This window comes from Brachionichthys hirsutus, chromosome 9 (assembly GCF_040956055.1).
Source record: "Brachionichthys hirsutus isolate HB-005 chromosome 9, CSIRO-AGI_Bhir_v1, whole genome shotgun sequence".
In the NCBI taxonomy this organism is placed as follows: Eukaryota; Metazoa; Chordata; class Actinopteri; order Lophiiformes; family Brachionichthyidae; genus Brachionichthys; species Brachionichthys hirsutus.
Window position 1 is genome coordinate 1934692 of NC_090905.1, and position 26371 is coordinate 1961062.

The following is a 26371-nucleotide window of genomic DNA, read 5'->3' on the forward strand; positions in this document are numbered from 1 at the left end:
GGCTCCAGACGGGCTTTGGCTGCAGATGAAGATTCCACGCACGCCGCACCGTGGGACCTTTTTAAGGAATTCACGTAACCCGTTAAGATTCCATCTCCTTGACTGAGATGGTGCGATGTTCCGCGCAACCTCACAAAACGTGGACTTGTTTCGGTTGATTCTGCTGTATTTTGTTTTTCTACCGGACACCGGCTGCAGAACGGCCGACGTGGACAGCTGTCATGAGGTGAAGACAGCCTACATGATGCGGCAGATAGGCCCGGTGGAGCTGGTGCCAGACAGGCCGGCAACAGGTCAGTGTGTCCCCGTGGAAATATTCCCGGAGCAATTCCAAAAACAGAATTATTTAGAAGAGAGATGAGATTTGGAGTTTAAATGAATTACATTGGAGTGAAATCGAACATTTTGTGTGAAATTACTTTACTTGCATGCTTTTAATTCCATTTATTAAAAAAAAAAAGAAAACAAAGTAAAGCCTGTAAAATATAATCCCATAAATAAAGTCTTTGCTCGTTATTTTATCCTCAGATTGTGAGCGACGAGTGTCCTGTGCTGAAAATAGTTCAAAAGGCTTTCTATATTTTCTGCACGTTTACCTCCAAGAAAAAAGAAAAGTGGACTCCTTTATAAAATTACGCAATCAAACTTCGCCTGCTGTGACACGAAGCCCACGCGTGTTTTGAATCCGTGGCGTTTAGAAATGCAGGTCCAAAGTTACTGGCAGTAATTTCATGTATCTCAGACCTTTTGGAGGAAACAGAATTTAAAGAGCTGTGTTTTCTATACAGCAGAATCTTCTCTCCAGGCGGTTCTTGTGATCTAGAGAGGATGAATTTAGAGAGGATGAGTGTGCCGGAGGGTGAATGAGCGCCTGGGGGCCACATGCACTTTATCTGGGCACCGGTGGGAAAATAACCAAAGCTTTATACATATATAAAAGGCATATTTCTCCTAAAATGGCAAACCCCTTCCACGCAAGGAATTGTGGAATTGTTTTTGCCAAGTCATAAAGTCAGGGGGCCTCAAATGCATCATTGAACACGATCAATACAGAGAAAGATGATTTTGTTTTTAATTATTCGTCAAAGAAAAAAGGATTTTCACCAATTTCTTTAACATTTTAGAACAAATCCATGTCTCTGACTACCTTAAAAATAGAAAGAAAAACAATTCTGTTTTATTTTGTGCCATTAATTATGACGAACTTGCATTTAAAAAGTGAGCTGTGTAGATTTCATGGACTCCCACCACACGTACTGTAGGTTTTTAAGTGAAGTCGTCCGTGGCTCTGACCAGACCTGTCTCGCTTTTCCCTTCTCCCACCGCCTTCCAGACGAATCCCTCCGCGTGTGCCTCCACCCCGGGCCCAGCTGCTGCACCGGCAGGATGGAGGACAGCTACATGGCAGCTGTTCGCAGCGAGACACAGCAGAAGATGCGATCCTACAGCTTCGAACTCAAGTACCTGATCGCTGCGCACTCCAAGGCCTACCAAGGTGAGCAAGAGGCGAGAAGGCTTTTTGTTCCAGGCATCATCGAACGAATTCCACAACAGAAGGTTTTCCACTTGTTCAGCTGTCTGAAATGTGTCAACTGTGAGAGAAGAGAAGTGCGTTGTTGCTACATTGTATGATGTTGATTGATTTAAGATCAAGACAAGGAGCTGAAAATATTTTCCTAATTTATTTTCCATTTTGTGGACCAAAATCTAGATACAAAAACATGCTCAAGGTTAAATGTTGTATTCCTAATATTATCAGGGATGTTTCTGTTCCAGCTATGCTTTATTAATATTTTTCATTTGGATCTATATTGGGTCTGACTTCCGCTCTTTGATTCAACAGCGTAAATCAAAGTGACTTCAGTGTCAGCTGGGATTTTGGCATTTTAATAGTTATGTCAAGTGCCTTTCACCCCCCCGTCATTCTCACTTTGTGTGTTCGTCATGAACGAGTTAGTTTGTGTCAGGGTGGCGATCCGAGGCTGGTTTATTTTGTGAGGCGCCACAGCGGCTAGCCAAACAAACAACTGATGTTCGATTGAGTCTTTGGGGTAGCAGAAAACTTCGTTACAACTCCCTGCTCTCTTTCTCCGTCTGTCCGTCTCCGTCGCTGCGATAATAAGGCTTTGTTCTCTGCCAACGAGAGCGCGAGGGATGGAGAATGTTTACATTCAGGACGTATCCGTCGCAGAGGGTTGTTGCCACGGGCAACAGTCTGTCTCTAATGGGCTGCCTCTGAATAGGAGGAAGAATACTCTGCTTGTCCACTTGTCTCTCGGTGCTATTCACCGGTGTGTGTGAACATGATGTGTGTTTGTGCGACCGTCTCTGTGTGCAGGAGTGTGTTCATCATGTGTGCGTGTCGTGCAGAGATTCTGAGAAGGGTCGAGTTGATGAAACTCAGCAGGCAGACATGGCAACCCCCCCTAACCCTCTCCCTTGCTTCATCTGAATGAACTCAGGCATAGCTTTAGATGCTATTGCATGAGTAAAATTAATGCGAAACAGCCACAACAGCAAGGAGAGCTGCAGCCAGTAGTACTGAAAATAAACATGTGCAGGTTTTTAGGATGTTTTATGATGTGAAAAAGTATTTATATTGTGCCCAAAGTGAAGACTCTTTAATCAGTGGAATTCATTTTATGTGACAGCAGTGAGGAACAGCTGAGCTGCATCTCAAAGGATCTCCTCCCGGAAGCGCGGAGATTAAAGCCCGCTGCAGAAACTGAGACGTGTCCGGAGCGGTTGTAGTCAGGCTCCGTTTACACCCTGTGGATTACTTCATTGTGTGTGTGTTTGCGTGCGTGCGTGCGTTTCTCCTGCCACCACGAGACAATTGCGCCCTCTCCACCACGACGTTTGTGGCGACCGTGACGGCAGTGACGATTTCCTTATTCGGTAAATCTTTGAGTTATTTAAATCTTGTTTGAGGTTGCAGGCCGTGATGGTAAAATCCAAAGCTGTTAAGTGACAAACACACACTGACTGACGACTCTGTGATGAATAGATTTCCCCCCCCCCCCCGTGTGTGTGTGTGTGTCAGGATTCCATCAGATTGACGTCACCCTTTTTACTTGGCGAGTTAAAAAACCCAGACCGTCACATGCCGCTCGGTCCACTTTATAAGACTGTCTGACAATAGGAAACGCGTTGGATCGTGAGATTAGGCCTCTCATTAACACATGACAGGCTGGTGAAAAGGAACTCTGGGGGGGGGGGGGGGGGGGATAAGTTGGGTGCTATTTTGGCTCGCATGCGGCGATAAAGTCAGACCAAGGTTAGTGAGGCTTAAAATCGTACAGCACACAAGAAGTCTCTGCAGGTTAAACACACACACACACAGACACACACCTGAGAGACTTCACATCTAGCATCACACACACATAGTGTCTGGTTCATTATTAAATCTTTGTCTCTTTATCTTCCCTCCCTTTGCAGAGACCTTCGATTCGCTGGTGTCCTTCACGTCTAACCTGACCGGCGTGCTGTTCGACAGCGCCTACTCGGCCCTGGCGTCCGACTGTCGCCCCCTTGTGCTTCAGCTGTTTGCCGGCATCAAGCGCCATCTTTCCGGGGACCCCGATTCCTCATTGGACAACACCGTGCGCCGGTTCTACAACAACCTTTTCCCACTGGTCTACAGGCGCCTGCTCAACCCCGGGATTGGGCGTGCACCGGCGCATTCCGACTCCCCCACCTCCACTAATCACGACGACTGCCTGCGCATGACGCGGCAGGATGTCAGCCCGTTCGGGCCCCACCCTCACCTGCTGGTCGGCGGCTTGTCCCGTGCGCTCGGGGCCGGCCGAGCCCTGAGCCGCCTGCTGAGGCTGGCCGGAGAGGTCGTGAACGCGACGGAGAAGGTGACGCTATCCCGGGAATGTGGACGGGGCTTAGTGAGGATGCAGTACTGCTCCCACTGCAGAGGGCTGACACTGATCCGGCCCTGCACCGGACTGTGTGTCAACATCATGGGAGGATGTCTGGTAGGTGGATGGAATCTGTGCTTTAGTTGTGGGGCAGTTAGCCGAGCTGAGCATGGACCCTGCATTATCCAGTTTAAATACACGTTTATGCTGATACCGCTCCGTTTCACCACCTGCTGCATTATTTCTTTTTTTAATTTAACCTTTTTTAGGAAGTACAAGTTGTATGAAAGCAACAAAGGTTATTTCCAAAAATGTGGAACTGTTTCTTTTGAGAAGTTTTAACCTTAAGCCTCAGTGAAGTTTAATTCCTTGAGATTATTTGCAGTTTTACAACTCCAAAGATGTTAATCCCATGTCATTTCTTTTTATTTGTCGCATAATTTCATTGTCTGCAGTCTTTCCCACATGAGAGTTGAGGACGGAGAGTAACGCTCGCATCGCCAGGAGAACTGGCGGCGTCCACTTTGCGTCTTATCAGGCTGCTTCGAGTTTTGCCGGACAGCTTTTAACAAGCGGCCACAATAGAGACTTCTTTGTAGCACAAAGCTAGAAGATGGCACTGTTCATCCCGTTTGAGAGTTTCTTGGAAGGAGTGGAAGTGTATTGGAAAAAAAACATGTTTATCCTCTTCAGAAAAGAAAAGGAAAGAAAAACACACACAAAACGAAGTCAAGGAGACGCAAGGACATCCTCTCTGGATATAGAATCTCAATCAGCGGCTCCTCTTTCTCTTCATTTCTTTAAAATAATCTGTCATTGATAAATAGGTTTGAGATGGCTGGATTCTCTTCTGTTTTCACACTTTTCTCCTCCTCTGCTCTCCGTTGTAGATTGGGGTATCGGACCTTGGCGCCCCCTGGGCGACATTGGTGGTGCTGCTCCAAAGGTTAGCCGCGACTCTAGCAACTACCAGCAACCACAACAGCATGGAGCTAGCTCTGATAGCGGTCCGAAATCATGTGAACGATGCTATCCTGCACGCTCAGCTGCACGGGCCACGCATTACTGCTACAGTAAGCAGAGGGGATGATGGGATGTTCCAAGTATAAAGTCATTTGAATTTTGGATGCAGGTTGAGGGAGGCTGTGGGTTTTCTCTCCGTCTGGTGGTTCGGGTCACCTCACAAAAACTCTTGCATCTAGGTGGGCTAAAAACAGCCTTATTCTCCAGAGAATCTGGGTTTCCCATTTGTGTGTGTGTGTGTGTGTGAGGGTGAATGTAGATCCAGTGTCAGACAAAGACACCGGTTGGCGGGACAACCGATACCCAGAATGCAGCTCGGTTCTGGGTGATGAGAAAGTTTCTGTGGCTAATCTCTGGACAAGCAGGCAACACACAAACACTTCCACGCAGTAGGAAGCAGGAAAAACAGCAGCCGTCCAACTCTGAAAGAACATTGTGGACTTACTAGAGTAGATTCCTGAGAGGTAAACAAAAACATACAAACATAATCGCACCGCTAATTGTAGCTGACAAGAAAACAAACAAAAAAACACTTCATTGAATCTTTGACCGAGCTCTTCATTGATTGGACAAAATTAGGGAAGGCTCACAGCTCACACTTTAAACCAGTTTATTTAACTTCCTGATCCTTTATTGAGCCGGGAAGCTTCCGTTGAGAACAGAGATCGCTTCCTGGGAGTCAGCGAGGCCAAACATGATTGGTTGTCCAGGCATGCACATGTTTGCAAACTCCACCCTGCAAACTGTCTCTGCTCCAGGTGGAGAAGGTGTGCGGATCCCAGGCAGCCGGTCCCATAATTCCCAATATTAATCGCACCACCTTGCATGTCCTGACTTCCATTAGCCCCACCCCACCAGTGACATCAGAGGCGTCGTCTGTGACATCATCCCCATCGGGTTCGCCCGCCTCTCAGCAGCTGCAGCTGCAGCAATCCCGAAGGTGGGTTTCAGACTTGTGATGCAGTAGTTCTGGCCAGAGGGGAGAATATCAGAAAAGGCCGGGCGGATCTTTTTATGGGTGATGCTTAGCAAAAGAAACATAGATTCTGTTCTGTGTGTCTTTCATTTATCCTACCAGGTCGTTTCTTCTTAAAGATTCTAGAGGAGAGAAGAGTAGAAGCCTGAAAAAACTCTCAAGGTAAAATTTATAGGAATCTTTTGAATTATTGTCCAATGAACATTTATTTCCATTACGCGCGAGTAAAGTAACGTCAGTCATCCCTGATTCAAATGGAGGCCGCAGACCACAGGAGGTTACAGCTGTTTCCTAAAGAAGGGACTCTCAGTTGTCGTTATTAAATGTACGGTGTTTTCACCGACTTATCCGAGTTTACCAGGAGGGAAGCGAACATGACGAGTCTAAACCCTCAACCCTGACCGGAATCACGCCAGGCATTCAACAGTTTCCTCTCACTCTCTCGCTCTCAGGGAATTTGAGGGCTCGATCCAGCGCTACCAGTGGTTCTTCTCAGAGCTGCCAGAGATGCTCTGTGAAGGCGAGATGGAGGTGGAGCAGCACACATGCTGGAGCGGCCAAGATGTCGTAGAGAGGTACGTGTTGCAGCGCCTCTGTCGCTTCGTACACCAAGCATGCGCCGCTGACGCTCTGACGTTTAACGCTTCGACCACTCTGCAGAGAATGTTAGCTCGGTGGCGGAAAGCTAAAGCTATGGAAAAGCAAGGTTTACCATGTAATCATGTCCGTCATGATTATTTATCCAGTTGAGCTACTATTTGAAGATTTTAATGATGCGTTGCTTTTTTTGTACATTGTTTTTTTTTTGTGTGTGTCTTGTCGATTTTGAATTTGGTCTTTATGGCAGCCGTGAGTGGCTTGAAAGATAATATATTATTATTTATTATTATTATTATTATAAGCATTCCTGTGTGTGTGTGTGTGTGTGTTTGGGGGGGGGGGTGTTTGTGGAGGTTAGAGAGTTCGTTTTCAGAGTCTTTCTCATGGTGATTACATTGGCAGCTTAAACTGGTAACAAGACAAATGGGCACGCACACACACACACACACACACACACACACACACATACCGACATGCACACATTCGCAGCTGTGCACACACATGCACGCTGCAATACACATCGCGTATGGAATGATTGCACTCGTCTGACATCTCACTGCACAGGCCTCTCTCTCAACATGCACACAAAGACACACGTGCACGAGCATGCAACAAACACGCACGCACACAATCAAGAGATGATCAATCTCAGGAGGCAAACAGTTGCTGTCATGAGAAGGTTTTCTCTTAATGGTCTGTCAGCCATATGAAACGAATCATAGAGCCTTACAAGGTCATCGCACACGCATGCACACACACGCACACACGCACTCACACACACATACTGCTAAAAAGCAGCAGGGTTTTAATTAAAATGAAAAAAATTAGGATTAAAATGAAAATAAAAAAACAACCTGCGGTTAATTTCTTAGTAAACGACACAATAAAATCTGCCTTTTTTATATACCTGTGCTTGAATATTGTGATTTACAGTTAAACCATTTTAAATGCATTCACTTTGCAGCTCGAGTCTGACTGAACTGTTTTTATGAAGCCAGTTTGAGCTGTAATTGCTTAATGTCTCCAGATGAGGGCAGCATTTTAACATCATACTAAAAAACAAACCGTATAATTACGCACCCGATGTATTCATTTAAAAACGTTTTGGTGGCAATGCTATCAAAACACACAGAAATATAATCATCTGCAGGCAGTGGAGATGAATTGGTGAGACTTTGACTGGAGCACATCCTTGCCACACCTGTTACAGGTGCAAGATGTGTGTATTTGTGTGTGTTTTTGTGTTTTTCACCAAGTAGTTCCACAGGAATGCAGCCATATTTATAAATGAGGTTTTCACCTTTTTTTTAATTTCACTTTCCACTCAGAGCAGACCTCTCGCTCAGATAGTTTTATTTCCTTATTTTTCAACGTTTGCTGCGGGGATGAGAAGGCCAAAGCCTGTGGTTACCATGCACAACTATACACGGTAACCGAGGGCAACGACTTCTCTGTCCTCACGGCGCCCGTTGATTTATGTCCCTCATTCTCCAGCGCTCATTAAGTGTCACTCACGGTTGCACCGCTGTGTGCCGTCTGGAGCACACCTTCTGAAATATCCCCGCCTGCTGTCAGACAGACTCCCGACAGCCCGCCCTGTCCTATAGCTCATTCACGGCGCTGGCAGCTTCAAATACGTTGAGTGGGTATTGGACACGAGGAAACGCTCTAGATGTGCCGTTGATACAGTGACTTCATCTCCGGCTGAACATAAAGTACATCCTACGAGCTGTGATTTATCACTGAAACTGATGGAGAGCAGTCGCATTTGTCAAACAGTAACACAGATCATTTTGTTGTTGTTGTATTTACTATCTTTGCACAGAATACTTATCAGCCCGACCGAATGTCATTGCTTTTATGCTGAATTGATGATATATTAGTCCAGTCAACAGCAGCGAGCATTCTGTGCATTAAAGCAGAGCTGATATTTACTCCTCCTTCATTTTTATTTCATTTTCATTAATTCCTTAAAATGGGACAAGAAGGTCCTGCTCTCCTTTCCTTGGGTGAGCGTGGGATCCCTCTTGGGTTCTCCGGCTCCCTCCCATCACCATAGAACGTAGAACGCAGGAGAATGTCCGACTCCAAATAGGTTCCAGTTTCCCCCCCATGATCCTACTCAGAATAAATGGTTACAGAAAATGAATGAATGGAATCGAATCTTAGCCTTGATGAGTCTAATGCTTGTCAAGTTCATGAGGTGAGAATGATGCGTCAGCCTTCAGGTGCTTGGTCGCTGCAGAGTCAGAACATCTGCGAGGAGTCGAGGCGTTCAGCCAACTCTTTTCACTGCGGCGCTTTCGGCTCCTCGAGTTGATCGGCGGCTGATGGAGCTTTTCCTTCACTCCTTTGCACCAATCTTTAAAAAGCATCCCCCATTAATGATTCATCTTTTGATCACATTTACCTCAGAGAATTCATTGAAATCACCCCCATATTGTCTGCATTTGTTGATCCCAATAATGATCATCCCATTTCTTCCTGTCGCTTATTTTGGGATTGATAATAGCAGCTGAATGCATTCCTTCCTCATCCATATGAATTAGGAACGATTTAGACAGATTTAGATTTAGATTTTTCTTTTGTGTGTGTGTGTGTGTGTGTGTGTGTGTATAATCTTTGGAATCAGATTTCTAATGCGTTATCTGCGTGTCAGCAAGTGTAGCATCACGGTCTCTTAGCCATCATACTGTTTACTCTGACAGGTAAACCAGTTGTGGCGTTGTTTTAGCACCAGTCTGAATTAACCCGTACTGCTAACAGAACCAAGCTGAGCTGCCTTTGCTTTGTGATTTACCTGAATTCGATCTGTTCTTGGGAAAACATGCATGCGAACGATCTGTGGGAATAACAGACGGAATGCACCGCTGCTGGGATCTGATTCCAGACCAGCGAGGTTGGCGTGGCTCCTGCGGTCAGCAAACCCTCTCCTGGCGTCTGTCATGTCATGTTTTTTGACATCCTCGATGCGTCATCCACAATCCACTTCCCTTGTTGCCGCACTGAGAGTGTTTTCTAGCATCCATTAGCAAAGTCGGTTGGGAACCAAGGAAGGTGAGTCATGGCCGGCTGCAGTGCCATCCACGTATTCATCATGATGTGCTCTTGCTTAAACAACAACCTCTGAGTAATCCTCTCCGTGGGATCCGGATGGGTGAAGTCGGGTGGTCACAGTGATTCATCTCACCTGGTCCTGGGTTGAGACTGCCAATCTATCTTTATCTCTCTCCTGTTGTCTTCGGTTTGCCACAAATTGTGTAAAATAAGCGTATTTTTAAGTTAAGACTCGTCTTCTCTCCCGTCTTTTGTCTTGCTTTGAGCTGGGTTTGTGACACCAGCCGTAATATTTAATTCCACGCTGATCTAACCGGTTCAGATCGGGTTCACAGCGGGTTCAACTTTTACCTTTACTGTGAGCTTTGAATGTGAAAGAGCAATATTTTCTACATTAATCTTGATGATCAGTCTGAATGTCTCCACTTTCTGATAAAAACAAACAAACACATTCCCAAGTGTGTGTGTGTGTGTGTGTGTCTGTGTGTGCTGTATTGCAACTGAAGTCAATCATTACACCCTGAATGAAAACGCTACTATGGTGACTTTGGAAACACTGGGGCAGGAGAGGAACACACACACAAAACTAGAACAGAACGTACTTTTACATCTTCCTTCTCCTGTCTTGCTGTAGTTATGCAGGCCGTTTGGTTGGCAGCACTTTAAAAGCCCAGATGGAGAACCCGGAGATGACCGTCCGCAATGCAGACCCTCTCCTGAAGGGGGTGAAGTTGAGACTGGAGCAGCTAACACAGGTAGCTTTGCACACTCACCTCACATAACCCCCCCCCCCCCCCCCTAATGTGATCCCGTGTTAGGCTGCGAGCGGGAATTGTTCTCGCACGTCCGTTGTGTCATCAGCTCATCAGCCAAGGTGCGGCGGCTCAGTAATCGTCTTCGTTCTGACAGCCGAACAAGATTCGGTCCCAATTCAGTAATAAAATAAGATGGAGCGTCCTGCTGTCACATGCATCACAAAGCGAATGAGAGGATGCAAACGCCAGTTACTGTCTGCAGCATCATTAAAGCACAAGCTATAAATAAACAACAACATCCTGGCGGGACTGCGTGCCCCAATCTCGAGGTCGGGAAGGGAAATCGTCATTTGTCGAGGAAACAGTATGAATAAAACTGAAGCGGTGTTTGGTGGTTATGGAATGTTCATGGATTATCATAGGACGGGTCGCGCTATGGTTCGTTCTTCGGTTTTTGCTGCTGTAGCTATTTCTGTGCTTCGTCTAATTTTGGTGGGGAGTCCATTAATCATGTTGCATTTACTTGGCGGAAATGCCGAGTCAGCAAAACACAAACACTCACCACACGCGAGCCGTGTAATCATTTATGTTTCTCAGCCCGTTAATGCCACGCAGCCCATGCATGTCCTGTTCGTCTATTATTTAATGAAGAATGAATTTATGTAGCTTCTAAACACGCACGCACACACACACACACGTTTCAGGAGTTGTAAGGATGTTAGCGGCCTGCAACAGGGAACACTCGAATGTAACGCAGCTCATCTGCAATGCATGCTTATTTTAAATTCCAGAGTCTCTCCTTCTATTGGATAAATTGGGAGAATGCTCGTTTGTTCAAACTAGTACCTGTGTGTGTGTGTGTGTGTGTGTGTACGAGCCGTGAGCCGTTGTTGTCCTCTGAACGACTTAAACGAGGGACCCGGGCCCCGCTTCTCTTCCTGGGATGCCTTCTCCGCAGGGGCGGAGCCATTTATCTGAGGCCCGCACATTAATTCACGCTGCGTATTAATAATTATTCATGCCTGTCATGTGTGCCATTAACACACTTACACAACTAGGATGAGAGGAGGAGCAAAATATAATTGAGGACAAAGAAGCCTCCTTAGAATTTAAATGATTTCCTCAGCCATGTTTTCATATGTCTTCCTTTGCTCTTTTTTTTTTATCCTTGCGTGTCCTAATTTTGTGTCCCTCTAATGGGATTCAATTAGTGTAGCCACTCAGTTATCCTTGCAATTAAAATGTGCAAGTACATCCTCATCCAATCGGGATGGGTCCCATTATGACTGCCCCCCCCCCCAGGTAAGGAAAGGTCAGCGATCCCACTACGCCATCTGCACACATTAATTTCTTTTCTCAAGTAATAACTTACTGGTAAGGATGTCTTCTTTTGAAGCCTGACATTCCCACCGTGTCTTGATCTCATCCAGGAAAGCTTTTTAAACTGCCATTTTATTTCCCTGCGGTTGGAGAGTAGACACTTTGAGATCTTCTTGGTGGAAGTGTGAAGCACGGGCCAGCAAAGAGTCTGTTACACACTTTTCATGGGTCATAAGTAGGAAGAACAAAATCCTGGTGGGAGCATCAGTGCTCCTCCTTTCCATCCACTGCTCATTTGCAGTCGGATGACATGATGGTCTGTCTCCTCGTCCCTCGTTCGCACTGCTTACGTCCAGTACCTGCAGCCTTCCGGTACTCTGTGTTCATCTGAAAGGGTTTACACGTGCATGTAGAGACATATGTAATCACTGGAAACAGACTTTTGTGGCCTTTATGGAATTTAACTTGCCAGCACGCGGTCATATAAATCATCACAATAGACTTTACAATCTTGGTGCCATCCGTTTATAGCCATATATATGTATAGAAATGTAATCTTCGAGGGAAATACAATAAAATGTCAACACAATATATTTTGTTTGCTCCATAAAACTGGAGCCTGCTTGGCTTATCTCCGTTTTCAGCTGGAGTTCATATATTACCCGCCTCGACTCTTTGCGATACACATTCATCACGGCACGAACCAATTACATGTCCTTGTCGCCGCAAAGGTCTGAAAACCAAATAATGCCTCTTTTGTAGTCTCTTAACTTGGAGAAAACTTTTATTTTTTCTGTGCGTTAGTTAAATTTTTCAAACAATATTTGCCATAATGGTTTTACATATATTTCCTCTCAGTAATTCATCTTTATAGGAGATGTAACTTAACTGAAGAGTATGGTTTCACGCTGAGGCAGCATGACCTCATTTAGCCTTTAGCTAGCTCCTTGTCCCGTGAGCATGTGATTGTGGATTCCTTCCTACTTATGACTCATGAAAAGGAATGTTTTTGTGACCATCATGGTGCCTTTAGACAGGAATTTGAATGAATGCTATTCAATGTTGCTTCCAAAATGAGCTGAAAAATCACAACCTTAAAAAAGAACTAACAAAATGTGTGTTTGTTATTTGTTTGACCATTTAATGTTTGTGTTTTATTTAGGAGTTGGTAGTGGAGCTCGGTTGGGTGAGCAAAACCAGAGTGATGATGGAGGAAGAGGAGGGAGGGAGCGCACAGAAGGAAAGCGGCAGCGGGGAAGACTGTGATGATGAAGATGGCTGTGAAGCATCTGGGAAGGAAAACAGTGAGTCACACACACACACACACACACACACACACACACCATAAATATAAGATAACATATGCACAGTTAATCGGAACGGTGGAAGTTTTAAGACGCTGCCAGCAGGGAAACACCCGGATAGAAGGGTAGCACTGAGGGATAGATTCAGCTCTCCTCTCTCTCTCTCTCTCTCTCTCTCTCTCTCTCTCTCTCTCTTTCGGTCTTCACTCTTTTCCTCTCTTCCCTCCTCTCTGTCTTTCTCCATCTCTTTTTTTATGCTGTTAAGCTGTTTATTTCTTGGGATAAAGGGATGCAACCAGGTCACCTTAAAAACAGGAATGGAAACATGTAATTATTCATTTATCAGTTATTAATCATGCTTATTCTTCATGGTATACACAATAGAATGGTGTCGCTGGGAGATGTTGGACCCCCGAGGGGCCTTGAGGCAGCCCCACCAACTGATTCCAGTTCAAATTGGCCATTATTTGAATTACTGGGTGTGCTCTGCGTTGGCAGCTTTATAAAACATTAATACATCTGTGTATCGTAGAGGCTTGCTAAGCATGAATTGTAACCCTGGAATATTTTAAAAGCTCAGGTGTTTGTGTTTGCATTTAAAGACCAATAAATAATTAATGAAGCACAGACCTGGCTAAGCATCAGTATGCTTGCAGATAATATGTATCGGAAAATTAAAATAGCCAAATTTAGAATTTGAAACAAACACAAAACGCTAAACATCATCTGCATTTATTCAGTTTATTTTTAGATTTTTATTTACAGTAATGGATAATCATGGATCTTAATGTTAATAATTATATCAACCTATAAATATATAACCCCAAGCACACACAGTCGACACTCCAGTATCTCAAACCTTGAGCATGGTTTAGGTGGAAAAATGGGTCAACATGAGAGGCCACCTTTATGGAAATAGAACTTTCCATGACACAAGTGGTTTGTAACTGGAGTTTCTGTGGTTGTACTGGTGATGACCCAGGCCTCTCCAGGTCAAACCATTCTACAGTTTTTGCTGTTGTTGTGGTTTTTACTTTTTAGGAGGGGATTTTTGAGACGTTTTTTGTCGAGTTGTTCTCGTTTCATGGGACTGAATGTCAGTCAACCACGGATGTTTCTTCTGCATCATGGAGACCTGTGATCCATTAAATCAGTGGTGTCACTGTGTGGTGTGACGTCTGCCTCCGGGGCAGGAAGTAAGGTCAAAGGTCATGGTCACATTAATTTACCCCATAGCTGACCTCTTATGGCGTCTTACAAATCCCACCTTATTTAATAGCTCTAAAGGATAGATCTCTGTTGGTACAGTCTTCATACACTTTGCTAAAATCAGCAGTTCTCCATTAATACAGGACTTGAAAGTGAGGCCTGGCCTGTTCTCTGGCTCTTAAAACAGGGATTATTGACACATGAGGCTAATTAAGAGTATTGAAACAAAAGCGATCGCTTAAAAGCAAATGTGTGTTTATAGCCTTTTGCGTGTGCACACATTCACGTGCAATATGTGTACGATTTAGGCACGATTGTGTGCTGGCTGCACATCTGTTGCAACAACGTGAATCTGTTTTATGTTCTCCGTTTGACTGACTGAAGCGGCGCCGCATCGCCACCCCTTTGTTCTCTCAAAGTGCTCGCATGATTGAGCCGGAGTGCTCTCCTTTCCCATCCCCGAGCTTCAGGTACAAACGGGCTCAGATAAAAATGTTCTTCTTGTAATTAAGCCCCTTGACAATTGGACTTTGTTTCATACTAAAGCGAAACGAGAGAATCAGAGGGTGAGAGGTGGAACAATATCTGGCAGGAACTGGAATCAAACCTTGAAGCTTCCGCGTGTTGGTGTATTTATGTGCGGCGCACGCCGGTGAGAAGTTATTTCAGTCCTGCTGAGAGAGTACACAGGCTATTATTATTTGATTTACATGCATTTACAGGAGACCCGCTCGGCAAACACTGTTCAGAGATCAAACGCGCAGAATAAAAGGCCGACGCCTCGACTGAAAGCAGAGAGCTTAATGCAGAACTGTTTGTGACTTACTCCAAAGGGCGTTTTTTTAAGTCAACTGCGAACTAGTCGATTCTCTAATTGTTCTTATATTGAAGTCATTGATTTCCGAACATATAAGAGCATGCTGTGTTCATGCTGCAGCCCCAACTTCTAATCATTATTAGGATTCTTCTGCTCTGTCACAGTTGTCTTCTTGCAAAGGAGTTCTTTTTCTTTTATGCTATTCTTCCTTCTTCATTTGGGCCTTTCTCATCCTCCCCTCCCGTTCTATTCGGAGAAATTAAACCGATTGATTATTTTTTTCTCCTCAACCCAGCACAGTCTCTTCTCTTTCGCCTGCCCCTTCGCCGATCTCTCCGTCTCCCCGGACGCCTCCCAGTCTTACCATGTCAATAATGTAAATGTAATCACAGCTTCTCTCCTCCTGATTTTAGTTTAAAGATGCTCACATCATCCCCGTTTGGCCTGAATGTCTTAAAGCAGACGTGTTCCAACACATTTTATTTATTTATCTCTGTGTAGTTTTTCCAGGAATTCTTTTCATCCATATCAAGATGTGTGTGTGTGTGTGTGTGTGTAAGGGAATGTGTAAATTAGTCTTCGCTATGGGCCACTCAATCCCTGTAACCATGGTTACCAGGTGGCCTGTCCTCCCATGGGTGTTTGTTTGATGACAATGAGAGTGAGTAGGAGGGAGAGAAAGTGAGGAGATGGATCCAAAAGAGGTGTGCCTGATTTCACGCCATCTCTTACACGAGTAATGCAATGTAATTTATTTAACATTTTCTTTTACCTCAAACCTCAATCTGGCCTCTCCCTCGGCTTCCTTGAGGCCAGATTCACAGACCTGTTTAGAAACTAATTCATCTTAAAGGGAAAAGCCAGCCTCCTGTAGTATACTTGTAAATATTACCCTCTTGGCCGAGGGCAGTTTGATCTGCATTAGTGAGAATCTATCTCAAGGGAGCCGCGACAAACAATAAAAAGTCTGGCAAGGCTCCCAATATGAATCCATGACTATAAAAGCTCCCCGAGCGAGCTTTTCCCTTCATATCTATCAGCGCTACGAAACGAAACTGCCTCCATGTCGAGGCAACAGAAAGTGAGAGGAAGAGGAGATCAAGAGGGGAGATACAGGACAGTAGGGGGCAACAGTGGTTGCTTGCTTCCTGTGTGTGTGTGTGTGTGTGTGTGTTCAGCATGGGGTAAGGGTTAATAAGCAGTACGGCTAAAATGACAGGTCCTCGGGGTAGAACACACAGCTCATTAAAGAACTACACATTCGCTTTGCTCTGTGTCTCTCCTGCGGCCGAGATGGCGCCGCACACGGTGGAAAATCTACTGAATCACGACACGTCTGACTCTCTGCTCTCGCCTCTCCATCAAACAACCAGAATGTCTGTCATGCCCCGCCCCCTCCCCTCCTGCCTGTCCGTCCATCAACCTATCAGTTTGGGTATTTTCTGTCTTCCTTCCTGTCTCCACACCCGAGCGAGTTTATTTCATCTGGTCAGACATCATCTTTTTACAGAGTCTTCCTCTCTGCAGGGATGTTGTTCCCATTCATGACCTTTTTAAGAAGAACTCCTTTGTCTGGATTTCCCTGTCATCAGCTTGTATTCCTTGTGCATCCAAATGCCCCCCACACACAGCAGACAAAACCCCGATGGCCTGTGTTGATGCACCTTCCTCAAGCAATCACTCTGCCGCATCTATCCTTTCATCCACCTCCAATCACTGGCGGGCCCTCGCTGCAGTCCTCTTCAGTGCATTTCGTTTCCTGCTTGCTTCCTCCAAAGGGTTTATGATTTCACTGGAGGCCATGCTTAACCTCAGCGAGCATGACCTTGGGAAGATGCTGCGCTGCAAGTCAAACCGTTAGCGGCTGGTGTTATCGTATGAAAACAGCCACGGCTCATTCGCCAGAACATCAGTTTTAGAGATATGAAACTTTTACTCTGAATCAGAGGAGCAAATGATGAAAAGGTCATCTGTCCAGACCTTTTTCTATTATTAGTAAAGTTTCTGAATAAACTAAATGTTTTTTGAGCGTTATCCGGTTGATTATTACAATATTTAATTGTGCGGTATGCTAAATTAAATTATAAGTAGCATAAAAAGAGATTTTTGACTGTGGTTTCTAGTCATGCTAGCGGTTGTAGGTATTTCATCCAGCAATTAGTCTGATGTGCCATAAGATTGAGTAAATTCTTGTACCCCAGATGATGATCCTTGTGATGTTTCATTTGTGGTTTAAAGTGATAAAGGACAGCTTTTCATTGGATTGTTACTTGGAGTTAGCACAATCATGCTAACACGTTAAAGGAGTACTGTACATTGAAAAGGGAAACATGTCTCATAAGCGTGGAATATAAGGATGCAGACATTAGCCATTGGCCCGTAGCATGATCAAACGTTAATGATGTACATTAATTTTCTGCAAATCTAACATTGCAAATACATTATTTTAAGGAATTTATACAACTAGCTTTTATCTTCTCCTTGTTAAGATCATTCTTTCTTTCTTTCCTTTTTTCTGTTTTATAATTCAAGTCTAAGTACTTGCTGAAGGTATAATCCACTGCTGTCATGCTCTTCCTGCTGTGTGTGTGTGTGTGTGTGTGTGTGTGTGTGTGTGCGTGCGTGCGTGCGTGTTTCCTCTCTGGGGGCCTCAGACTGAAGTAATGAAATGCTCATTACTGATTCAGCTAGAAATGCTAGGGATACATTTACACACACACACACACACACACCAGCTATCCAGACGCTTTTGAAGGTCAACTCGGTTTGTATGTGTCAGTGTGTATGTGTTAGGCGGAAACACAACGAGTGTCTGGTGTGTACACACAAATTGATGCACAACAAGTGTGAGGGTCATGTGGCTGCACTGGCTGATTGGCCTACGACTCACACCTGTTTTCTGCCTCTCATCCCAGACACACCTGAGGCTGATTACGACCGGCCTTCATAAGCCCTGCTCCGCCCGCTGTTCCTAGTCGGACTATTTTTCATGGATCATGTCCCTGCGTACAGAACGTCTTTCTGCCGCTCCTCATCCCTGGGATCTGCCTTTGTTAGAGTTTGTATTTTGAGCTTGCCTATTTGCTTTGTTCTTTTGGCTGTGTCTTTTTGTTTAACAAGATATTTTCGTTGGGCTCCAGCCACCCCGTAACCCGTGCGCAGCTCCGGGATAGTGACTCGACTGATGAACATTCCAGTAAAACTTATAGTCACGTTTGTACTGTCTCCGTCCTCTGTTTCTTGGGGTCCTCTCGCACCAGTCCGTAACAGTAATAGTCCGACCACAGTAACATGGACCCCGCAGAGACGGAACGGGTACGTCAAGCCCTTTCTAGCCAGGGCTTCCTAGTCGGGCAGCACGATGCCTCCCTCAGGGGTCTCGCTGACGCCCTGGACCAGCTCAGCTCCACCGTAGCACAAATGGACGGGCGAGTTGAACGCATTGCCGGGGCCGCAGCGGGGATCCCTCCACCCACCTTCTCCCGCGAGCCGCATCTCCCCACGCCGGAGCGATACGCCGGGGAACCGGGGAAGTGCGCGCAGTTCCTGCTGCAGTGTTCCTTGATTTTGGATCACCAGCCGGCAACGTACAGCACCCAGAGTGCCAAGATCGCGTTCCTGATACGTCTCCTCTCTGACCGGGCTGCCGCCTGGGCGCTCGCCGCCCATTCCAGCGGGGCGGCCTTCCTGGACTCGTACCCGCTATTCGTGGCCGAGATGCGGAAGGTATTCGACCACCGCGTCTGCAGCAGGGAAGCCGGCAGCCGCCTCCTTTCCCTTCGACAGGGCTCCGCCACCGTCGCCCATTTTTCGGTAGACTTCCGTATCACAGCGGCGGAGAGCGGGTGGGGACAGACTGCACTCCAGTCAGTTTTTTTAAGGTGCCTCAACGACGATGTCAGAGACGAGTTGGCGGCACGGGACGAGGCCAGGTCACTGGAGGAACTGGTGGCGCTCGCTATCCGTCTGGACGACCGCCTCAGAGAGAGACGCCGTGAGCGCGCTGAGACCCGGGGAGTCCGTGGATCCATGGGCCCCCGGCCATTACGGAGGCCCGACTTGGGTGCCTTCGTCCCCCCGGAACCGGCTGCTGCCACCCCTTCTCCCGGTGCTGGTGAGGAGCCAATGCAGCTGGGGAGAACCAGCCTCTCCAGGGTGGAGCGTCAGCGTCGCCTTCAGCAGCACCTGTGCCTCTGCTGTGGTGAACAGGGTCACTACCTCGCCTCCTGCCCCATACGGCCCAGAAGCGCCACTCCGCCAGCCGGGGGACGGGCCCTTCTGAACCGGGCAGCGTCCTCCCTCCACACAGTCAGCGGGGTTACAATTCGAGGTACGATCCGTTTTCTGCAAGATTCTGTTCCGGTGCACGTTCTGATCGACAGCGGATCAGACGATAACTTTGTGGACTCTGAACTCTGTACCCAAGCCGGCATCCCGCTGGTGACGCTTGCTAGTTCCATGGACGTCTTGGCGTTGGATGGGAAGCGCCTATCCAAGGTCACACACCGCACGGCCCCTGTCACCCTCCAGTTGTCAGGAAACCACGCTGAGGTCCTTTCTTTTTATGTTTTCTCGTCACCCTCTGCTCCGTTGGTGCTCGGACTCCCCTGGTTACAGATGCACAATCCCCACATAGACTGGTCCACCGGGTCGGTAGCCAATTGGAGCGTTTATTGCCACTCTAACTGTCTCCGGTCAGCTATCCCTCACTCCGGTCACACCCCTCCGTCCACTCCGCCACCGGCCGACTTATCCAATGTTCCAACGGTGTATCATGTCCTCCGTGAGGCTTTTAGCAAGACCCGCGCTCTGGAACTACCGCCTCACCGACCCTATGATTGTGCTATAGATCTGCTCCCTGGCTCACCTCTCCCTTCGCAGAGGCTGTTTAATATCTCCAAGCCAGAGAGGGAGGCCATGGAGACGTACATAACCGACTCCGTGGCGGCAGGCATCATCCGTCCGTCCTCCTCTCCGGTCGGGGCGGGGTTTTTCTTTGTCGAGAAGAAGGACAAGAGCTTGCGCCCCTGTATCGATTACCGTGGCCTCAACTCCATCACCGTGCGCAACAAATACCCCCTTCCTCTCATAGATTCGGCGTTCGGGTCACTTAGTCAGGCCACCATTTTCACTAAGCTCGACCTCCGAAATGCTTACCACCTCGTCCGTGTCCGCGAGGGGGACGAGTGGAAGACGGCGTTTAACACACCTCTCGGTCACTTCGAGTATTTGGTTATGCCGTTCGGGCTCACCAACGCACCGGCGGTTTTTCAAGCCTTAGTGAACGACGTGCTGAGGGATATGCTAAATCGGTTTGTTTTTGTGTACCTCGACGACATCCTGATCTTCTCCCGCAACCTGGACGAGCACGTCCAGCAGGTGAAGTTGGTCATCCAACGGCTGCTAGAAAATAAGCTGTTTATCAAGGCCGAGAAGTGTGAGTTCCACACCACCTCCGTACGGTTTTTGGGTTTCGTGGTAGAACAGGGACAGATCAAGGCGGATCCGGCTAAGGTCCGAGCTGTGGCAGAGTGGCCAGTCCCTGATTCTCGCAAGCAGTTGCAACGGTTCCTCGGTTTCGCCAATTTCTACCGCCGTTTCATCAGGGACTACAGCAAGGTCGCCTCCCCCTTGACTCGGCTCACATCCCCTAAGACACCGTTTGAGTGGTCCACTGCCGCCGCCGCCGCGTTTAGCCGTTTGAAGGCCCTGTTCACGTCGGCCCCCGTACTTATTCACCCTGACCCGGCCCTTCAGTTTATCGTGGAGGTGGATGCTTCCGACACTGGGGTGGGGGCCGTGCTCTCGCAACGGAACCCGAAGGATTCCAAGGTGCGTCCCTGTGCGTTTTTCTCCCGACGCCTATCGCCTGCAGAACGGAACTATGACGTGGGCAACCGGGAGCTGCTGGCTGTGGTTCTGGCGCTCCAAGAATGGAGGCATTGGTTGGAGGGCGCAGTACAACCTTTTGTGGTGTGGACGGACCACAAGAACCTGTCCTACCTCCGCTCGGCGCGCCGCCACAACTCCCGCCAGGCTCGGTGGGCGTTGTTCCTGGGACGGTTCCAGTACACGCTCACCTACCGCCCTGGTTCCAGGAACACCAAGCCGGATGCGCTTTCCCGGCAATTCGCCCCCACGATGGAGGAGGGGGTGGTGGAAGCCATCGTTCCCCCATCTTGTGTCGTGGGCGCCGCTCGCTGGGAGGTGGAGCGGACCGTCCAGGAGGCCCAGGGTGATCGACCGGTGCCAGGCGATTGCCCCCCCGATCGGATGTTCGTCCCACCAGCAGCTCGTCCGGAGGTGCTACAGTGGGGGCATGCCTCCAGGGTAGCCTGCCATCCGGGAGTCAACCGCACGCTGGCGCTGCTGCGCCGGAGCTTTTGGTGGCCATCCATCGCCGCCGACACCCGGGCCTTCGTCTCCGCATGCACGGTTTGTGCCCGCAGCAAGGCTTCGCATCGGTTGCCGTCTGGACTTCTCCGGCCGCTGCCCATACCCGGACGCCCCTGGTCCCACATAGCCCTGGATTTCGTCACCGGCCTTCCCCCCTCCGGTGGTAACACTGTCGTGTTGACTGTTGTGGACCGGTTCTCCAAGGCAGTCCACTTCGTTCCTTTGCCCAAGCTCCCGTCTGCCTTGGAAACCGCACAACTCATCACACAGCATGTGTTCCGGCTCCACGGTATCCCCCTGGACATTGTGTCGGACCGGGGCCCCCAGTTCATCTCTCAGGTCTGGAAGGCGTTCTGCCGTGAGCTGGGTGCTGCGGTCAGCCTGACGTCAGGGTACCATCCCCAGTCCAATGGCCAGACGGAGAGGGCGAACCAGGACCTTGAGGCGGCTCTCCGTTGCGTCTGTTACCAACGACCTTCGTCCTGGGCCGCCCAGCTGCCCTGGGTGGAGTACGCTCACAATTCGCTGGTGAGCTCTGCTACGGGGGTGTCGCCGTTTGAGGCGTCGTTGGGGTTCCAACCACCCCTGTTCCCGGCCCAGGAGGGTGAGGTGGCAGTTCCTTCTGTCCAGGACCACTTGCAGCGGGCCCGCCAGGCCTGGCGGGACACCAGGGAGGCCCTGACCCGCACCGCGGCCCGGAATCGGCAGTTGGCGGATCGTCGTCGTGCTCCAGCTCCCCCGTACCAACCGGGCCAGAAGGTCTGGCTCTCCTCCAAGGATCTCCCGCTGCAGGCGGTCAGCAGGAAGCTGGCCCCGCGCTACATCGGCCCCTACGAGGTGGAGCGCATCATCAACCCCAGTGCCGTCCGCCTCAAGCTGCCGCCCGCGCTGAAGGTGCATCCTGTCTTCCACGTCTCCTTGCTGAAGCCGGTTGCCTCCAGCGATCTGTGCCCTCCGGCCGACCCCCCTCCGCTCCCGCGTCTTGTCGACGGCCATCCGGCTTATACTGTCCGGCGGTTGCTGGACGTTCGCCGGCGGGGTCGGGGTTTCCAGTACCTCGTGGACTGGGAGGGGTATGGGCCTGAGGAGCGGTCGTGGGTTGCCCCGTCCTTGATTCTGGACCCCGACCTGTTGGTTGACTTTTATCGGGACTTCCCGGACAAGCCTGGTCGGCCGCCGGGTGGCGTCCGTTGAGGGGGGGGTACTGTGAGGGTCATGTGGCTGCACTGGCTGATTGGCCTACGACTCACACCTGTTTTCTGCCTCTCATCCCAGACACACCTGAGGCTGATTACGACCGGCCTTCATAAGCCCTGCTCCGCCCGCTGTTCCTAGTCGGACTATTTTTCATGGATCATGTCCCTGCGTACAGAACGTCTTTCTGCCGCTCCTCATCCCTGGGATCTGCCTTTGTTAGAGTTTGTATTTTGAGCTTGCCTATTTGCTTTGTTCTTTTGGCTGTGTCTTTTTGTTTAACAAGATATTTTCGTTGGGCTCCAGCCACCCCGTAACCCGTGCGCAGCTCCGGGATAGTGACTCGACTGATGAACATTCCAGTAAAACTTATAGTCACGTTTGTACTGTCTCCGTCCTCTGTTTCTTGGGGTCCTCTCGCACCAGTCCGTAACAACAAGATTGGGCATAATTGGTGTGTATATTGACAGCTCTGTACAAAACACTGCTGGCATCTGATATGAGATGCGATCATTAACACACTCGTACAAACACGCTCACGTTCACTGTCAATTGCTACTCATCAAATCCTGCATCCCTGTCATCACAGCATCCATACGGACAAACACACACCAACACACAAACTATAATCAAACGCACACAAATATTTGAGCTACTCGGGTTATTATAAAGGCAAAACTCGACAGCACATTATCCGTGTTTATGGCATTAAGGTGCCTTAGTTGTGCTTTCCCGACCGTTACACCTGATCAAAGCGTAACTGCCGTGCTTGTCTGACACACGTTGTGTTTATGGACTCACCAACGCTGCCCTGCTGGGATTAGGAAGACGCTGCGTTGTCAGCTGGGTTTTGTTTCCAATGGCAGACTGTGGGAATGAAAGCAAAGAAGCCCGACTGAGTCTTGGTGGGGGTAAGGGGGGGGGGGGGGGGTGTTGTGTCTGGTTTCTCATGAATGGATGCTGTGGGAAGCTGGGATGTTAAAATCTGCATTTCGCAATCGATTAAGAGTGTTTTTTTTTTTTTATGGTGTCATTTTCTTCTTATCATTTCTTTTATAATTTACCGATTTTAAAAATCAACTCTGATTCACTTTTACTTTTCATGGTTTGTCAAATATAATGTCTCTGGAGATTGGAACAGCAAACCTGAATTTGGACCTCAGTTTCCTTTGTCTCGGTTTCTGTTATCCATCACCACAATTCCTTGTCAAGATCCTTCAAATGTCACCTCTGCATTCCTACGATTGCACGCACGCACACACACACATTATTAATCGCCGGAAAGGTTAGACTACATCATGGATATGACAAGTGAGTGAGTGTGTGTATTCCATGGCATACTATGGATTGTTGCTAAGGGACAAACGTACCAAAGGTTGTGCATTGAGAGGCCGTTTATGTCTTCCTTTATGTTACTTCCACCTGTTCCATTTAGGTAGGCGTCACACAATCTCTTTATTTTGTGTGGAAGAAGAGTTAAATTACGCACGACCTTGTGTGAACGTAGACGGAAGCAGAAAGTGTGGCTCACTGATAAAGCGGATCCATCCTTGTGAGACTCGTTATCTCTGACTGGAAGCTTCAGGTTTTGTCGAGAGTGAACTTCTTTCAGCTATTTATGACACAGATCAAACCACACACACGACACGTGCACACATGAGCCGACTCCCATATCCCTCCATGCAGCCGCAGTTCATCAAAAGAGTAAAAGATAAAGGACATATTCCGAATCGAAGCGCATTCTGCTGTGAGTAAATCCTCTGAATCACCATTGCAGTGTGTTAAAACACGCATCATGCAGATGTTCTCGCCGTGTGTGTTTCTGTTACGCATTTGGTTTCTGCACGTTTACTGTTGTGTGTACAGTTGTCTGTGTGAGCATCGTCGTGAGATATAATATTTGTGTGAGCGTGTTAACAAACACCTCAGCGAATGAAAGAAGCTCTTTGTCCATTGTGCTGAAGGAAAGTGTTTTCTAAGAGACGGCATCAAATGTCTACTCAAGACGGTGTTTGTGTGTGTGTGTGTGTGTGTGTGTGTCAGGATAGAGCATGTTGTGCAATTGGTGATGGCACAGGTGAGTATGAGAATTTCTCTGCCTTGTGTGTGTGTGCGTGTGTGTGTGTGTGTGTGTGTGTGCGCACAGTTAGCTGGCAGCACAGTCTGTCTCTCCTGTCCTAATCCATTCATTTACCTGAGTTCTTCCCATGAGAGGCCTGGATTACTGCCAACACACACACACACACACACACACACACTCCACCTCCACTTCCATGTTTATGAAAGCTCAGCTGGTGAAGTTTGGCCATATGCACCTCCAATGAAGCAATATCTCCCGTGTGTGTGTGTGTGTGCGTGCGCGTGCGCGCTGAGGGTGGGTGTCACATCCATAAATCTTTCGGATCAGCCATTAAGTGATGCAAGGTTTCACGTTATCATGAGACTAACCGCAGATCTAGCTGCTCCAGACATCTGGACTCTGACTTGATTTATTTCTTGACGGACATGTTTTGATCTAAATTTGCAAAAGGTCTTGGAAAAAATCCAAACTTGTTCTGGTTCCGTCGGCTGTTCCGGAGCAGGAAGCGTGCTGCGGTTGGGGACGCTTATTGGATTCATGAAGTATTACGTTTCCCATGTTTAAGAGTAGTTTCGTGTCACGTGACGCATACTTCATTTTGGATAACAGAACTTTATCTGTTTTGCGTTCAGAAACAAGGAAGTAAATGAAAACCAACAAGAAGCAAACACCAAAAGGAGATTTATCCTGGACCACATCAAGAACAAAATAGTTGAAGTTAAATTGACTGATGATAAACTGAAAAAGGTTCAACCTCCACCAAGGCGCTGTCTCCCCCGTTACGTCATTGCACCTGAAGGCAACAGTCCCATGATGCTCTGATCCTCTTAATACGTCTTGATGTCCATGAAAACCTTCTGTGGAATTAAATATCGCCTTTGGTATCAGGAGTAGCTTCATCATAAGGAATGGAGGCGGTAACAGTTAATGAGAAGCCGTGAAAAAATAACATGTAAGAATTTGATTTCAGGGTCCCGCCCTAATTGTTCTTATTGAGATTATTTAATGAGCAATATTAAATGTCTTTGATTTATTTGTTGTAATATTAGCAGTTTAGCATCAATTATACTTTCAGATTAATTAATTGTGAAAGCATAATCATATTTGGAACGGTGTTGTTCTCGTATGAGTGCGTCTTCTTGTAATTTTCCCAGGCGACACATCCAGCGGTCAAAGTCCAGCGAACAAGAACATGGCGCCGCCTCCTCCTCGTCGCCTCGTCCCTCCTCATCATCCATCACCGACACAAGTAGGTCACGCCTTCTCATCATTTCGTGTCTTTTTCCATCCTCCCTGTGCTGCTGCCATTTGTTCCCGTGTAATGTTGGAATCTTTCTACACCAGGCGACGGCTCGAGGCTCCGCCCAAACGCTGTCTGCCGAACCTTTAACCCTGGCGACGCTGCTGATGCTGATGCTGCTGCTGCTATCACCGGGACAACGCCGCTGATAGCCGACACAGACGATAACCTGTTAGCTTCTCTGTTGAGGTTGATTACGTGGCGGTTCGGTAATGGCAGGTCAGCCCCACTGATTATTTTCCGATGCGGGGGGCACAGTATGCATTTATATTTTACCTCTACTGACCTCTACAATTGTTTTTTATTTGTATTTAACTTTGATAGGTTAGACTGCGCTGAACTACTGAGGTTTTGTTTTTTGAAGAGGGATGTACATACAAATATATATTCTATATTTATATGAAGACTTTCTATAGATAACAGTGGCTTGATGTGTAAATAGAGATTAATCTAGAAACAGAGCAGACTGAC

The 26371-nt window shown here is 47.7% G+C and overlaps 1 protein-coding gene across 1 annotated transcript; it reads left to right on the forward strand.

The window, feature by feature from the left end:
- The first annotated feature begins 115 nt into the window (after nucleotides 1–115).
- On the forward strand, nucleotides 116–26049 carry LOC137899809 (glypican-5-like). The gene is made up of 11 exons (XM_068743849.1): nucleotides 116–293; nucleotides 1334–1495; nucleotides 3439–3986; nucleotides 4760–4942; nucleotides 5651–5832; nucleotides 5971–6030; nucleotides 6321–6443; nucleotides 10160–10280; nucleotides 12763–12904; nucleotides 25755–25849; nucleotides 25945–26049. Exons 1-11 carry the CDS (start codon nucleotides 116–118, stop codon nucleotides 26047–26049), a joined length of 1899 nt encoding a protein of 632 aa, XP_068599950.1.
- The last annotated feature ends 322 nt before the right edge of the window (nucleotides 26050–26371 follow it).

Excerpts from the sequence above, each read along its gene's own strand:
- LOC137899809 (XM_068743849.1), top strand. The coding sequence starts at position 116 with ATGTTCCGCGCAACCTCACAAAACGTGGACTTGTTTCGGTTGATTCTG. Across the intron at positions 10,281-12,762 it reads GACTGGAGCAGCTAACACAG|GAGTTGGTAGTGGAGCTCGG; the intron begins GTAGCTTTGCAC and ends TGTTTTATTTAG. Across the intron at positions 25,850-25,944 it reads ATCATCCATCACCGACACAA|GCGACGGCTCGAGGCTCCGC; the intron begins GTAGGTCACGCC and ends TTTCTACACCAG.